Here is a 17500-nt window from a genome sequence, read left to right as displayed (position 1 = left end):
TATGTGCATTTCTTTACCTCAAAATATACTGTAGCACAACAGGTTGTCATTGATTATATAGTCCTGGTTTTTGCTGTTCATGTAACACATGGCGCAATAAAATCAGTGTCTTGCATCCTACTTTTTTTTCTTATATTGTGTTGGATTCCATTGTAAGTTGTCTTATATCACTTCCAGGGGTCTGGTGAGAAATTCAAGTCTAATGGTTAGTTCCTATAGCTTAGGGGCCAGACAACATTTTTAGGCGAAAACTGGAACATTTTACACATTTTGCCTGTTCATTTACAGTTCCAATATTGTTTTTGAGTTTGAAAGCGCATACATTTGAAAACGGGTGTCAAAGTGGTTGTTTTTAAACCATGTAAACACCCAAAAGTGACAGTCTTTGAAAACTATAACGTGTGTGCTTAGTGCTTGTTTATGGAGGTGTTGATTAAAGACAAGCACAAACAATCATGCACAGCAGTGACAGCGTGTTGTTGCTCAAGTGTCCACTAATGGTCCATCAGCAAAGTGTGCTTTACATCACAACCAATAGTGGAGATCAACACACAGCTAATTATATTATATAGACATGAGTGCTGAGCCCTGAACAGCACATCACCACTGCCCTAAAGGTATTGTTTCGTAACAAGTTGGCAGCACCAACTGCTTGCCTGGCGTACATAATACATCATTTTGCTTAGTTTTTGTGGATGTGTGTAAATGTGAACTTTTTCAAAACACAAGGGAAAAGCGTTTCCATTTATGACTACATCATTGTCGTGTAAACGTAGTCTGAGTTCCTGTAACTACCCAATGCCAAAGACTCTTTTATGTCAAGTGTACATTTACTTGGCTTTCAAAGCATTCCGTTTACAAGTTTAGTTATTTATTTAGGATAAAGAAAAGGAAAATAACAGGATTCAGGCACAAATATTTAAGTACGCCATTCTCAGATATGACCTTTTTATGTAGTGTAGCTGTTTGTGAATGTATAAGGTCTTCAACGATTTCAAGATCAAAGTTTACGTTAAATGAAGTTAGGCCTCAAAACAAAACTATAGTTTCTGAACAGATTTACGTCATCGATAATTCCAGTCTTGCTTCCTGCAGAACAACCCCAAAAACTACCTACATGAACTAATCCTAGCATTCACACAGCTGCTGATCGTGGTCCCATTTGCACAAAGCCCAAATGGGAAGGAAAAGCAACCAGAAACCTGTGACTCTCAAGCACCATCCTGTGTCCTTGAAACAACTGAGTGCTCAGTCCACTTAAATGCAACAATAGAAAAAACAAAGCAGGTAAAACCCAAAAGGGGTAATACCACTAAAACAAACAGAAAGGCACATTATTAAAGGATTAACCTAAAATATTTACTTAGCAAAGCTTTCACACAAAGTCAGGTTCAGGCAAACAATCAAGGGCTGGCTCTAGGTGTAGTATTCAAATTCTTTGGGTGTTGCCAATCAGGGGCAGCGAAATGAAGAGAGATTTTATCATCATCATCATCTTCATCATCATCATCATTATTATTATTATTATTATTATTACCCCAACATCGTGGGGACCTTGCATGTTGTTTGAAAATAAAAACGGGGTTGACGTCAGAATGCAATGTCAGGCAGACGTCAGTGTACAACGTCTAACCCAAAACCAACCAAATATTAACATCTAATGATGTTACAGCTTGACGTTGTGTGGATGTTACTAGGGGTGTCACGATTTCAATTTTTAATCGAAATCGATCGAAATTTATGCTCAATTTCGATTATCGAATCAAAAAATAGAATCGTCAATGCTGCCACGCCCCCATGTCACGTCAGCTTGGCTTGCCAAGCGGGAAAAAAACAGGCTTGTTGAAGTGCTTGTTAAACTGCAGAAGCAGGAGACCCGTCGACAGAACTTTAATCCTCTCCTCTTTCAATGAAGTCGCCGGTGAGTAAGCATTTTAGATTTCCAGTGAGTTATGTTGACATTGTTCGTGTTGTAGACAAAAAAAACACAGTTTTGCAAGCTCTGCTATGTACGTATTACGTACGGTTCGTCCAATAGACAACACCGGCATCGCGATCCTCCGCCCGACCCCGTTGCAAATCCGCTCGCGAAAAGTTCACACTCAGGCCCTGTTTACACTGTCTTTGTTTTTAAATGGCATTTTAGAACGACAGCGATTTGACATCCACAGTGGCGTGTAGCATTTCTGAGCAGCCCTCCTTCCTCTCTACCTCTGAAAATGCACATCACGTGACCACACAGACACAGACGCATACACAGCCATGCGCTCGAGACAGCAGGTCCAGGCAGTCAGAGGACTACTTCAATCTTTCACTCACTTGTACTTAGTCATTTTAGTGCACACCTCAGATACTGTTGGCTGGTTCCTGTTGGTTGTGCGTTTTTTTAACGACACCATTATAACAACACAGATCACTGCCTATTCACGAGTCCCGCAGTGATTGACAGGTGGTAATTATTTGTGTATCTTGCCTTTATTCATTTACTGTATGATTTGTTTATGGGTAAAACAAACACCATGCAGCTCAGGTAGTTTAAATGGTAGGCTACAAATAATTAATTGGTCATTAATTAATTATTCATAATCGAAAATCGAATCGAATCGTGCGTTTAGAATCGAAAATGTAATCGAATCGAGGATTTGGAGGATCGTGACATCCTTAGATGTTACCATTATGACGTCTATCAGACGTTGGATTTTGGTTGCCATACCTGACAAATGAATGTCAGTATTTGACGTCAATATGACGCTTGTTTTTAATGTTGGATCGAAGTTGGATTTTGGTCACTTTCCAACACAACCTAAAATCAACCAAATATTGACGTCATTTGATGTCGTTATTTGACATCAAAGTAAGATTGTCCTTAGATGCTTGGCTAGGCATTGAATTTTGGCCACCTGACATCACAAGCTAAATCTAACATAATGTTAACCTCTTATGGCATCATGTGCCTGCTGGCCAAAAACTAAATTAAATTGCACCACAGAATGTTACGTTCACACACATCGACATATACATGTAAAGGCATCAGCTTTTCACAGCCTAAAGGCTTGTACAAACCGGTATGCTTTTCGTTTGCATTTATCGTCAGCGTTTTATGAGATATTTTTCCGCATTCAAACCCAAGCGATTTTCACTGGCGTCAAGCAGAAGAGTATGCAAAATCACTCCTTGACATTAGATGGCGCTACACAACTTTAAGCTTCTGACACCTGCTTGTAACACAGAAGAAGAGAGGAAGTTCACACACTTGCTGTTAAAGTTACTGTTGACTGGAACAAGCATATATGGTTCAAGTAGCAGCTCCAGCTCTAGTGATGGAGAATTTATTATTGTTTACCAGTGCAATAAGCAGCTCCACGTTCATATCGCCTCTGGGCATCTTCTTCAACGTGCGCTCGCATTATCAGTTTTGCGCTTGAGCGCCTCCAAGTACCGTTTACTGTAACTTCAGCAGCTCTGTGCACGTAAACAAAAGTGCTGATCTGATTGGAGGAGGTTTTGACGAGGCGCGTCAAATCAAAAAAACAAACATGAGGCGTCTTTTTTTTTTTTTTTAAATGACGCTTTTGCGCCTGTCGTTTTGCAAATTGGGTTGCACAATCACATTGACGCCCTTTATGGCTCCTAATCACCAGGACGCTTTTCGTTTGCATTTATCGTCAGCATTTTACGAGGCGTTTTTCCGCATTCAAACCCAAGCGATTTTCACTGCTGTCTAGCAGAAGAGTATGCAAAATCGCTCCTTGACGTTATATGGCGCTACACAACTTTAAGCTTCCGACACCCGTTTGTAACACAGAAGAAAAAGAAGAAGAAGAGAGGAAGTTCACACGCTTGTTGTTAAAGTTACTGGTGACTCGAACAAGCATAAATGGTTCAAGCAGCAGCTCCAGCTTTAGCGATGAAGAAATGATTATTGTTCACTGAGCAATGAACAGCTAAACGTTCATATCGCCTCTGGGCATCTTCTTCAATGTGCGTTCGCATTGACAGTTTTGCGCTTGAGCGCCTCCAAGTGCTGTTTACTGTAACTTCAGCAGCTCTGTGCATGTGAACAAAAGTGCCAATCGGATTGCTGGAGAAGGTTTTGACGCGGCACATCAAATAAAAAAAAAAACCTAGCATGAAGCGATTTCTTTTTAAATGATGTTTTTGTGCCTGGCGTTTTGTGCACGATCACATTGACACCCTTTATTAAGTCACAAGGTGTTAAACGTCGACAGAAAACGCAAGCAAAAATCGTCTCTGTGTGCACGGGCCTTAATACTTACTATTCGCTACTCTTGAGTATATAAGGAAGGGCTGCTTTTTACTCAGACAATGAGTAATGTGGACAACAGATACTCTACTTGCAGTACATTTTTAGGCAAGTAATGGTTCTTGAGTATAATTTTTCAGTACACTTTCCACCACTGTCTGTTAACAATTTAAAATAAGGTTGATTTTCAATATATAAAATTAACAAAAATAATAAATACTGTTACAAATGTATTGTTCGTTGTTAGTTATAGTTAATACATTTGTTCATTCTTGTTTAGGGTGCATGTCCACCTAGGTGTTTGTGCACTGCATAAACAAGTGCGTTTTTTTTTTTTTGTTTTTTTTTAATGTTTACTAATATTGTCAATGGATGCTCTGTTTTTAAAACACTGGCAGTGTATCAAGGTGTGGACAATGTGAACATTTTAGCACTCTTTTTTTTTTTTAAAAGCTCTGATAGTAGGAGAAGTGCTTGCAGCTGAGGTATTTAAAACAGCATTTAACGCAAGAAAACAAAATAACATTTTGGTGGTAGCACATCCTTATGTTATTATTTCTTCATTGCATGTCTCTTAAAAAAGACAGATTTATACAGACAATTTTGTGTGAATGTTCAAATACAAAGACCATTGCTGGAATGGGTTCTGACTGTGATACAAAAGGAAGAAATGCTAAACTAATCAGAGTTTTCAGACATAATCAGACTTTTGCTGTAAGTGAATGAATATATTTTTAGTTCAGTCAGTGTTGCTATGTATTAGTAACATACAAAAAGTAAAGATATCTCGATTACACTTTACAATAAGGTTTGATTAAACTCTTTTGAGCTGTGAATATGTCGTCATAACATACTGGAGGTGGTGTTTCAGATTTACTTGTGGATCTGACATAATTTGATCCTTTTTATTGACGTTTGCATTCAGCAACTACTCACTATAAACGCCAGTCTGTCAGAAAATGCGCTGAGGCAAAACACAGCATGTCATGTGACTTAACCAAAACACATCATTGGCTACTTTAAGGTCTTCTCTTTCTAACAAAAAAATAATCATGTTAATTTTTTTTATTTAAAACAGTGGCAGGGAAATGAACATAAGTATCATGTTGCCATATGGTTAAATCGTGCAGTAGAGGGTTAAGCAGTTGGAGTGTTTTAATTACTCGCGCTCACCTCTCTTGCCATAGTAAGCTACGGCGACATAGCACATATGAGATAAATGACGCCAGTACATAATAACCGGTTATGATTATTACTGAATTATACTGAATTGTCCACGTCTGCATCAAGGTGCACCGAAGAAATTATACATTTTGACACCCCTACTATTATCAGACTTAAACCCAAGTAAAACACCATACGAGGTGAGCTACTGAGCAAGCTGACCACTCTAATAGTTTCGTTATCTTCTATATGGAGATAGGTGAAGGAAACGTCTTTGATGAAAAATCAAGGACATCATGGTTAAGTTGTTTTGTGATGTTATACAAAGAAGTGTACAAAATGTACACTAATGTAATGTGAAAAGAAACAAATGTTGTTGGCATCATACTGCCCCATAGTGTTCACTTTAAGTAGAATCTGCAGTCAAGCTTACACCGAGGTATGTTTTTGAGGTTTCACAAAAGTGTACACCGACGCACGCATTTCCAGTAAGACTGTGTTGTTTTTCCAAACTGTATGTTGTATACATGTATTTAAATGTATTGTTTACATTTCTTATTCATACATAACTACATTGAATCTGTTCCTAAAATGTAATTAATGAATACATAAATAATTCGTTTCAGTTCAATCATTTAAGCAATTTCCATGAAGCAAACTCAGATCTGCTTGAATCCTCCCTCTGATTTGCTTAGTGAATGTCAATTTTCAGCATGTTGTACACATGAGTGTGTGTATCTCAGTCTGGACTCTGACTGATCTTGGATCTGTTCCTCCTCCTGCTGCATCTATCAGAGCGGCTGAAGCCTGTTTCTGGGTCTGGTCCAGCAAAGCTCTCAGCAGAGGGTGTCAGTGTGAATTATGTCCAGCGCATGAATTCCGATCGCCTGTGTGACACATTACAGTTAGTTTCATGTGACACACTCCATCTGTTAATGTTGAGTGAGTGTGAGCTCGCATCTGGATGCTGTGTGAGGGAGCGATTGCAGTACGTAGTTGTGGTGAAACAGAGTAGGTTAGTTGGAAAAAATGATTTATTATACATATGAGTAATGGATTAAAGGGCGGAGAAAAAGACATGTAGCTGTGGGCTGACTGATTATTATTATTATTATTATTATTAGTAGTAGTAGTAGTAGTAGTAGTAGTAGTAGTAGTAGTAGTAGTAGTAGTAGTAGTAGTATTTTTTATATACTGGGGCGGTTTGTTGCCGAGTGTGACACTGCTGGGATGAAAATCAGCACCTCCAAGTCCGAGGTCATGATGCTCCACTGGAAAAAAAGTGGTTTGCCCTACTTGGAGGAAAGTCCCTACCCCAGAGGAGTTCAAGTATCTTGGGGTTTTTTTATGAGTGAGGGAGGGATAGACCAGGCATATTTGTAAAGCGGCAGCCGTAATGTGGTCTATGTCTAAGTATCTATACATATACATATATAAGAAAAGGAGCTGAGCGGAGATGAGCATATATACATATATATATGTGTGTGTGTGTGTATATATATATATGTATGTATGTGTGTGTGTGTGTGTGTGTGTATATAAAACATATAAATAATAAATATATAAACCTTTCGGCTCAGCTCCTTTACTTATATATATATATGTATATATATGTATATCATTGTGTGTGTGTCTGTGTGTGTGTGTCTATATATATATATATATATATATATATATATATATATATATATATATATATATATATATATATATATATATATTATGACAAGGTATATATTAATTTTGGACTGCACCTAATTTATTTTTCCAAATTTATTTGAAACATTAAGGTAAACAGATGCATTTAATGTAGCTAATAAACTGTTTAGTAATCCTCATGACCATTTCGCTGTTTGTGAGCTCTGCTGTTGTTTGTTTACAGTGGACGGGCTGGTGGGCTCTCTGTGGCCAGAGAATGTGGCATGGCTGGCAGATCATAGCTCACGCTGGAGAACATCACAGCACTGCAGACGGTAAACTCTACATTCAGCCCTGGCACATCATTTCACACACCATTTCTTTAAGCTTTTACAGCCCGTCACCGCTCACACCGCCAGCATATTCCTGCACTCTGATAATAAAAAGGCTTTCGGTGCATTAAAAAAAAACACTGGCTTTGATAAATCGCAATAACTCCCAGACTCAACAGCCTCTGCTTTCCCTCCTCTAGGTTTTTCAGCGGTTTCATGTCCTTTCTGGCTTTTGGTCTCATTTTTGTCATTTCAGCTTGTGATCCGAAGGTTGGTGATTATTTCAAGCTCTGGAGTTTATTCTAGTGATGATCTGAGTGTATTAGGTTGAAATATTTAATATTTTATGCAACTGGATTGGAGGCGGATTACACTGAATTGCACAGAGAAAAGGAGGATGTGCACAGAATAAATGTAAGGGATTTATCAAGCAGCCAATAGTGATTAGAGAGGAAGTTTACTGCATTGATTCCTCGAGTTCAGACGATGTTCAAGAGGTTTGTGTTGATTAAAAAAAAAGAAAGAAAAGGAAAAATCAACAATTGTTATTTAATCAGAAAGGTGGTTTTGAGGGTGAAAAGTATACTTAAAAAGTGAACTAAAATTAAATAGAATGAAAACTTTTACTCATTTCAGTTGAGTATAATGTAGACACCGATGTAAAAATCACACAAATGCTGAATACATTTCACTTCACCCATTTAACATTAATGTAACTGTGCGTTCACACCAAAAGTGGCGAGAGTGTCAAATAGAGGTGTCAAAATTAATCGTTTCTTCGGTGCACCGCGATGCAGACGCGGACAATTCAGTATCGGTTCAGTAATAATCATAACTGGTAATTACTGATGTCATTTACCTCATATGCGTATTGCGTATATGAGTATTTACAACGTTCTAACTACTTAAAACTCATAAACTGTGCTCAATTTCACTGTGTGTGTTTGCTGGATCAGTGTTTCACTTACATATACAACAAAAGCCCCATTTCACTGCGATTGAGAGAATGAAAGTACTCCATTTCTCTCTCTCTCTCGCTTACTCTCTCGCTCTCTCTCTCTCTCTCTCTCTCACACACACACACACACACACACAGTGGCCCATTTGACCTGCTGGCGTGGCTTTTCTTCTCCTCTCGGCTGTTTTACAGCGTTACTTCTGGATAAAGAAACGAGCGCGTGTCTGCAGAGTTTTCTCCACCGTGTCTATCATACATCAGCTGTGAGATCGCCGCTGCCGCCTGCCACTTATCAGTGTCATCTTATCAGCCACTCATCTGAAGAGTGCAGCACGCAAGAGCCAATCGCAACCATTTTTGTTGAGGGTGTGACCAATCAAAGAGGTGTAAGAGAACTAGACAAGGATCAGAAATTGAGCTGGATATTTATATTTGTTTATATTATTTGCTAAATGCTCGTTTTGTTTAAAGTTACAGTTTATATATCTGACTGTTTGTATTAAATGACAAAATTGTATTACAAATAATATATAAATATAAATATATTCATACATTTTAATACAAGAACTGCTGCTGTGAAGAAAATATAAAACTGTGTATGAAAAGCACCGTCAATGCACCGTGATGCACCGAAATATCGAATAGAACCGAATCGATGGCATGATAATCGTAACCAAACCGAACCGTGAGACTAGTGTAGGTTCACAGCTCTAGTGTCAAAGTAGATGGAAGCATTCATTTTCAATGGGAGGCGGCGTTGATAAGTGTCAAGCAGCAGCTCGGTGCGTGTTCGCGGTGTGGATGTGGAGGAGTTTTGAAACCAATGATGCGCCCCAATTCACATACTTATACTATGCCCTAAAAGTATGTACTTTTTTGTGAAGGGAAAATATATGCTTTTAAATGTGTAACAGTAGACATCATCCACATTTTTTCATATTAAATTTCCTACCTTATTTGAGAGACAGCTGCAGGTTAATCTGCCATTCACGAGTCTTTCATGCAGAGAAATCTCCTCAGGTCTTTGGATAATTTTGAATTCAGACATTAATGTCCAAACATATTTTGATATAAGTTCACATTGTTGTTGCAGATGAAATATAACACTGAAAACACGATTTGAATATTTTCCAGTTGGCTATATATTGATTAACAGTCATACAAACATCTTTACCGAAGCTTTTCTACTTGACGGTTGGTTTCATGCGTCCATGTATTGTGGGCAGTATCAGCAAATAGAGTATGGACGCTTCTACACTTAAAATTTTTACCAGAAATAGTAAACCATCAGGGAACGTTTGGCATACTCTTTTCAACATATTGCAATTAGGGACATACTAATTCTATTTTCAAATACTATTTAGGACAGATAGTATGTGAATCAACTTAATGGTAATGAGCAATGATGCGGTTCGGCGGCTATCAGTCGAAATGTAGATGTCCACAATCTAGGGAACAAAGTCCTGTGAATTTGTTGGTTTTTCCCAAGTGTTTGATGATTGGGATTGCTGGATTTCCATTTATTTACAATGTTTTCTTACTGGGAGAAAAAGTTAATAGTAGCCCCTTTCACACAGTGATACCGGTAAATATCTGGAAAATTTCCGGAACGACTTTACCGGTATATTCAAAAAAGCGCTGTTCACACAGGCGAGGACGTTACGGAAATTTTCCGGAAAAGAGCATTCACACATCCATTCCAAAATACCGGTAAATTCTGACATCATTCACCACAAATGAGCTTTAAACGGCTGCGCTTGTGTTTGTAAACATTTGACTACATCACAAACTCTGTGGATGATCAATATTGTGAACAACTTTCGCAGGATCACTTTCGCATGTCGAGATGTTCATAATATTTACGTGTGCAGGCGCTCATAGGCGCACGCAAAGCTTGAAGGTAAACAAACAACGGCTTATCATAAGCATCTCGTTGATGATTATTTACACAGTTGGCATTAAGAAGAACATATAAACGTGATCTGACTAACTTCTAGCAGCTAAATGTGTCTGGAAAAATATTCAAAGGCTTTTATTCTCACAAACCGCGCGCACGTGAATGCGTCTGACTGTTGTGATTGGCTAAAGCAGACGTCTCACGTCAGCACGTTCTAGACGTGCACGCGCTTATTACGGGAATCTTCCTTCTGCATTCACACAGCGCAGCATTCCGGCAAATTGCCGGTAATGTTACAACTTCTCTTTCCGGAAAATAGCCAGAACGAATTTACCGGTATTTTCAAAAAGGACCTGTTCACACATACAACCTTTCCGGAAAATTGCCGGCAATTTTCCGGAAAGGTCTGTATGTGTGAAAGGGGCTAGTGATTATTATTATTTTTTTTTTCTTAAAAAAAAAAAAAGTTGCAATCACAACATGCCACAAAACAGTACTGCTGCTTCAGAATATTTCAGACATGGACCCTTATTGAATAAATGGAGCAAAGCCACATTACGCACAACAACTTGATCTTCCATAGTTAAATAAATTTGATCAACAACATTTTCACGCTAGAAAGCATGTTTTTATATGAGAAAGTAACTGATTTGCTGCAACGTCCCGTAAATACGAGATCAATGTGATGCTCTCGCCGCCTTTGGTGTGAACGCACAGTAACATTTAACAACAATAAGAGCTGTGATGATAAAAAAGTAAACAACAGACAATAAATAAATATTTTAGTAATGATAATAAACAAACAACTAATAAACTGTAAAGATGGACCTCTAAATAAAATGTAGCAGCTTTAAGAGAAATATTAAATGGAAACAGTGTGGTTTTAGTATTTTTGTCAACGCTGTTTTAGTATCATTGTCTGTTTATTGTCTGTTTTCTTTAAACACTGCATTTAGGAATAAATGGCAACAGATACCTGCCAAAATTATTATTAATCTCTTGATTTTTTCCTTTATTACAATATTTGATTGGAATAATAAATCAAAAAAGGGAATGTGAAAAACATGCATAATATTTAATACCTTAATCTTATCTAAATAACACACTAAACAAAATAATCAGTAAAGATGAATTAAATATATCTATATGCAAAATACTAAAACTGATGAAACTATATATATATATATATATATATATATATATATATATATATATATATATATATAGTAAATATTTCTAGATTCATTTGTAAGATTTTACAGTAATGTTACATTAGTTCATTAACAAACAATAGACAATAAATTTAGTACAGTATTTACTCATGTTTATTACCATTAGTTAATGTATAATAATAGTTCATAATAGTTCATGTTAACTCTGTGCATTAACTAATATTAATAAGTATAACTTCTTTTAAATAATGTTTTAGTAAATGTTAAATTTGTCAATTACAATAAATGCATTGTTCATTCATAGTTCAGGTTGATTAATAGATTAATACCTACTTTAAAGAGATACTGTAGATACAAGATATTAAGAAAATATTTAACAATGTGTTGATGTAGATCAATAATACTATAACAGCAATGATTTCCATGGTAAAAATATATTATATTATATTATATTATATTATATTATATTATATTATATTATATTATATTATATTATATTATATTATATTATATTATATTATATTATTGTATTATATTACATTATATTATATTACATTATATTATATTATGTTATTCTACATTACATTATAATACATTATTTTATATCATATTATATCATATTGTATTTTATTACATTAAATTATATTATATTACATTACATTACATTATAATGAGAAAGAACCAAATCTCCTACCACAGCTATGCTGACGACACTCAGATCTACTTAGCCTTACTGCCTAATGGCTACAGCCCCAATGACACCCTCTGCCAATGCTTTATTGAAATGAAATGTTGGATGTGCCAAAACATTCTTCAGTTAAATAAAGAGAAAACTGAAGTCATTGCGTTTGGGAACAGAGATGAGGTTCTCAAGGTGAATGCGTACCTTGGCTCCAATGGTCAAACAAAAAATAAGGTCAAGAATCTTATCAGTCATTATTATATTATATTATATTATATTATATTATATTATATTATATTATATTATATTATATTATATTATATTATCATTATTATTATTATTATTATATTATACTGCGTAAAAACTTGCTGGATAAGTTGGCGGTTCATTGTGCTGTGGCAACCCCGGATTAATAAAGGGACTAAGCTGACAAGAAAATGAATGAATGAATGAATATATTACATTAAATTACATTATATTATATTATATTATATTATATTATATTATATTATCTTACATTTTATTATATTATATTTATCTCAATTGTCATTGTACAGGGATTTGTTGTGATGCTTGACAAAGTGGTTTCCTTCTCATTGAACACGGAGGTGGGCTTGTTCATCTTCCTCATGCTGAGGACCTCCAGATCGGAGCGCTTTAAGTGAGTAAACTGCAGCACTGGCACATCTGTGTTTCTCCATTCTACTGCTTCATCAGTTCCTCTTGTTTGCAGGCATCTGGTGGTTCCTCTAACAGCAAGTGACAGAATCTACAGACTCCACTGGCTTCTGCCCGTCTACTTCCTGTTCGCTGTGGCTTATGATGTCTTCCAGAGCATCCTGGAGATCAGCCAAAACATGACACTCACCCTTCACAACAACTCTTCCCATCAGTAAGAGGCTGGATATCAGGTGGGGCTTCATATGCTGCTGAGACCCTTTAAGAGCAGAATAATACAGTATGCTCTGCTAATGTTGGCAATCTTGGTTAACATGAGCAAATTATGGGTGAGATAAAAAAAAATTTTATAGTTTAATCCTATTTTGTTCAAAATATTAAGAACAAACGGAAGATGGTTGAGATTAGGAATGAAAGAGAGTAGGGTTTTTTCTCCACAGATTGTTTGTGGCGATGTGGGTGATATCATATTGTAGTAAGCAAACTGAAATTCTCCCATTCTTTTTTTTTTGTGTGTGTGTGTGGTCATTCAAACCCTTTTACTAAAGGCTGATTTATACTTCTGCATTAAGTACACACTATAGCTCCACCTTCACACCATCGCATATTGCTTATCGGACCCTGACCCACACCTCTCCAAAAAATATATAACTACAGTACGTGTCATGATGACGTAGAGCATAAAATCTGTGATTGGCCCGTTTGGTGTAGCTAAAGGCTGTACACTACACAAGGTGTCAGTCATAAAGTTTTGAATGGGGGAAGATGTAATGAGTCTCACAAGGCTCAACTCTGGCACCTCTCCTGTTCAACCTTTATATGCTCACTCTGAGCCAAATAATGAGAAAGAACCAAATCTCCTACCACAGCTATTCTGACGACACTCAGATCTACTTAGCCTTACTGCCTAATGGCTACAGCCCCAATGACACCCTCTGCCAATGCTTTGTTGAAATGAACAGTTGGATGTGCCAAAACTTTCTTCAGTTAAACAAAGAGAAAACTGAAGTCATTGCGTTTGGGAACAGAGATGAGGTTCTCAAGGTGAATGCGTACCTTGGCACTAAGGGGCACAAGACAATAAATAAGGTCAAGAATCTTGGTGTGACTCTGGAGTCAGATCTGTGTTGCAGTAGTCATGTCAAAGCAGTCAGTAAATCAGCATACTATCATCTCAGAAACATTGCTAGAATCAGATGCTTTGTTTCCAGTGAAGATTTAGAGAAACTTGTTCATGCTTTTATCAGCAGCAGGGTGGATTACTGTAATGGACTCCTCACTGGCCTTCGCAAAAAGACAGTCAGACAGTTGCAGCTCATCCAGAACGCTGCGGCCAGAATTCTAACCAGAACAATGAAATCAGAACACATCACACCTGTACTCAGGTCTCTACACTGGCTCCCAGTTACATTCAGAATAGAGTTTAAAGTATTATTACTGGTTTATAAATCACTAAATGGCCTAGGACCTCAATACATTACAGATATGCTGACTGAATGCAATCCTAACAGATCACTCAGATCTTTAGGATCATATAAACTAGAAATTCCAAGAGTTCAGTCAAAGCAGGGTGAATCAGCTTTTAGCAACTATGCCCCCCGCTTCTGGAATCAGCTTTCAGAAATGATCAGATGTGCTCCAACATTAGGCATGTTCAAATCAAGACTGAAAGCAAATCTGTTTAGCTGTGCCTTTAATGAATGAGCACTGTGCTGCGTCCGACAGATCGCGCTATTGTCTTTCTTCTCTTTTTCATTCTATTATAACCTGTATACCTTTAAAATTTTTTATAATTTACTTTTATTTTTCTTATAGTTGTCTCTTTTATTCTTGTTTATGTAAAGCACTTTGAATTGCCTCCATGTATGTAATGTGCTATATAAATAAACTTGCCTTGCCAAAGGAGCCAATCATTGATCATTATTGATTTATGATTCTCTATTTGGGGCTATTCAATTTTTATGAATCTTCTGGGTTCAGAAAACACGCTGGAATCTCACGAATATTTGCCTCACGAACAGAGGTAAATTTACAAAATCTTTTTGTACTGAGCCAACTTTTGATGAAGCAGCTACAACTTCATATTTTCGTAATTTGTTTGACCTGCTGAACTCATTATTTACAATAATTATTTAAAATAGTTTTCCTGCATCCGTTTTTTTTTTTTTTTTTTTTTTTTGCTTGATTCTAACGCTTTGAACGTCAATTTAAGAAATAGTAGTTGGTAAATTTTATTGGTGATTCCAAATATTAAATTTGAGCTTTGCAAACAATTTAGAAGAATTCGTTGTTTCTTCATTCCGAGATTTCAATGACTGTAATTCTCTGAATGGAAAAGGTTGATTTGTTAGATGAATACATTAAATCAGACTATATATGTTGCATTTATGATGAAGTGGTGGTGGAGCATTACAGCTCATTCTTCATGTCTTCATAGTTGCATGGTGCACTCCCTGTGCAAGCAGCAGGTGCTGCACTATATCAGTGCCTGGATTATTTTGCCAGAATGAGATTATAGTTCCCATCCATATCAGTCTAAAAATGCAACTTTTCATTTTACATCAGTCTTGGTACAAGATAGAACTACAAGAGTAAAGCTTTCAATAGAAAAATTATCAAAACTCTTTGGTCATTTTAAAGTGAATGGTCTCATCTGATTTAATAAGATAAAAGAGCTCCAGCCAGACTAGAAATTGTCTGAATGGATTCAGAAATGGTTAAACTCGGCTGTTTAGCTGTAGGGGAGTTGTAAGGGAGCATTTTTCCAAAAGAAAAAAAAGAAAAGAAAAATGAAGAGTGAGGTAGTTATAAGTTTGGTGTACTGAAAGCCAGTCAGTATTTTAACTTTTTTTTTTTTTGTATGTGAGCTCTAGAAGTATGTTTATTACAAAATCTAAAATAAAATATGGCTTTTCCTGGGGCAGGTTTTGAGCTTGATGTCTGATGTCTGATGTCTTGGACCTGGCAACCCTGCTTTTTGTTTCCTCGGATTTACAATTTTGTGATATAGGAGGTTATTTAACATAGTTTCCTTTTTCTCCACATGCAGGTGTACAAAAATAATAAGACATTTCAATTGGAATATACTTAACCTTGTATGAACTCATAGGGGTGCCAGTGACTATGCCACACAGGTTTAACAAAGATATTTGTTTTTGACAAAACTGTTTGCAATCATTTTTTTTTCTATAAAATAAAAGCTATTTTGTTCATTTTAAAGCAAAACATCATCAAGTTAAACCAGTGGATCACAATCTTTTTTAGAGCACATATGTTTCTGCAGCCATTGCAGTTTTTAAATAAGTCCACTATTGTGTTGGTGACATACTTAAACAAAACACTGTTAACTGACTTAACTGATTAAACACTCAATGATTTTAGTAAACATCACCAAGCCCAAAGAAACTTAGGCCCAATCCCAATTCTATTTTTGTACCCCTACCCCTTCCCCTTGGCCCTTACAACCGAGGGTTTAGAGGAAGGGCTTCAAAATTTACACCTAAGAATTGGGACCGCACTACAGCACCTGCACAAGTCATCATATGTCATCACCATCTCCTGCTGAGATCATGAGATCAGACAATCGCGACTACTGTAGTTATTCCAGTTGTTTTATTTTTCTGTATTTATCTTCAGGAAATCACTGAAGGCATATATTAGGTTATCATAAAGATCTAATTTGGCAATAAGATCGTAACTGTTCTGCGCATTTACACAGTGGCCATATTCATCAATGTAAACACACAAAAACAACATTAGCATTATAGCAGACACTGTAAAATGCCAATTGAGAGCCACTGGACATTACTAACAGGGTATTCGAGTGTCAGAATGTTGTGGGACTGCTGTACAGGAGTTATTAATAGGGATTATAGATCGCGAAATTTAGCGGGTTTTTTTTCTTTTCTTTTTTTTAAAGCATGACAGTAAAAAAATGAACGTGGTTATGAATATATTAAAGTGTGTTTGTTTGTCTTAAATATTCGTAATAATGACAAAAAATGCTAATTTGTGGATCTCCTTACTTCCGGGTTCAGCAATACTGCCATTGTGGCAGGTGTATTCTGGGAAATTTTCTTACCCCTTGATTTCATGTGTGGCCCTGAAAAATCTTAATTCGAAGGCCTATTCACCCCTTAACCTTAGCCCTATGCCTTCGAGCTAAAGAGAATTGGGACACCCCTACCCCTTGGTGTGCATGCGCAAAACAAGGGGTAAGGGGAAGGGCTAAGGAGTAGAATTGGGATTGGGCCTTAGGCTGACACTTTTTAGACAAAACAGGACAATCAATATCAGATAATGCCAAAAAGCAGGTAGACCATCAGCAGAAACAGGCATTCAGACTAGAACTTCACAGGGCAGATTTATCTGAATTAATGAAGTTTTGGCCTAGCATCTGTTAGATTTGAGCAAATACAAATGTGATCTTGTTTTGTAACTATAACAATGTCTGAAACAGCACACTACACTTGACTGGACAAAATGTTTTCACTACTGCACAAACACCCATGTGAAGGGGCTGTGAAAGGCAGCGTCCCACAGGTTGTAAAGCATTGATTTTTAAGCAAAAGCTTTTTTTTTTTTTTTTTTTTCCCCACATGTGCCTTTGCTCACGTTAATCAAGGATGCCAATATTAGTTGATGTTACTGTATAAACCCACTCTGTCCCAGTACACCAATAATGTGTCTATATCACTAAAGCAGTGGTTCTCCAA

General features: G+C 36.7%; 1 protein-coding gene and 2 long non-coding RNA genes across 49 annotated transcripts in view; 2 read left to right on the top strand and 1 right to left on the bottom strand.

Annotated features, from left to right (window-relative positions):
• LOC147841657 (uncharacterized) overlaps positions 1-1283 on the top strand; it is a 1939-nt gene extending 656 nt beyond the window's left edge. Inside the window, exon 2 of the long non-coding RNA XR_015502371.1 lies at positions 178-1283. This is a non-coding gene — a long non-coding RNA (uncharacterized LOC147841657). The remainder of the gene's footprint in view (positions 1-177) is intronic.
• The window catches only part of si:ch211-51h4.2, a 458725-nt gene that overhangs the window by 265560 nt on the left and 175665 nt on the right, over positions 1-17500 (top strand). For 38 of the 47 annotated variants that reach the window (XR_015502345.1, XR_015502336.1, XR_015502339.1 and 35 more), the window contains 4 exons: positions 7311-7401; positions 7599-7668; positions 12665-12768; positions 12841-13018. Coding sequence is in view for 31 of the 47 variants with exons in the window: in XM_087273261.1 (XP_087129387.1) it covers positions 7311-7401; positions 7599-7668; positions 12665-12768; positions 12841-13003 (428 nt within the window). In the remaining 16 variants the exon portion in view is untranslated. Of the gene's footprint in view, positions 1-7310; positions 7402-7598; positions 7669-12664; positions 12769-12840; positions 16016-17500 lie in introns of those variants that run through there. The other 9 variants (XM_087273282.1, XM_087273258.1, XM_087273284.1 and 6 more) reach the window with 1 other exon arrangement.
• LOC147841656 (uncharacterized) overlaps positions 13571-17500 on the bottom strand; it is a 4051-nt gene continuing 121 nt past the window's right edge. Inside the window, exons 1-2 of the long non-coding RNA XR_015502367.1 lie at positions 16367-17500; positions 13571-16269 (exon numbers count right to left, since the gene is read on the bottom strand). The exon at positions 16367-17500 is cut by the window's right edge and continues 121 nt beyond it. This is a non-coding gene — a long non-coding RNA (uncharacterized LOC147841656). The remainder of the gene's footprint in view (positions 16270-16366) is intronic.

Source organism: Danio rerio, chromosome 11 (assembly GCF_052040795.2).
Source record: "Danio rerio strain M-AB ecotype USA chromosome 11, GRCz13ab, whole genome shotgun sequence".
Lineage (NCBI taxonomy): Eukaryota > Metazoa > Chordata > Actinopteri > Cypriniformes > Danionidae > Danio > Danio rerio.
This window is presented reverse-complemented; position numbering and strand designations above follow the sequence as displayed.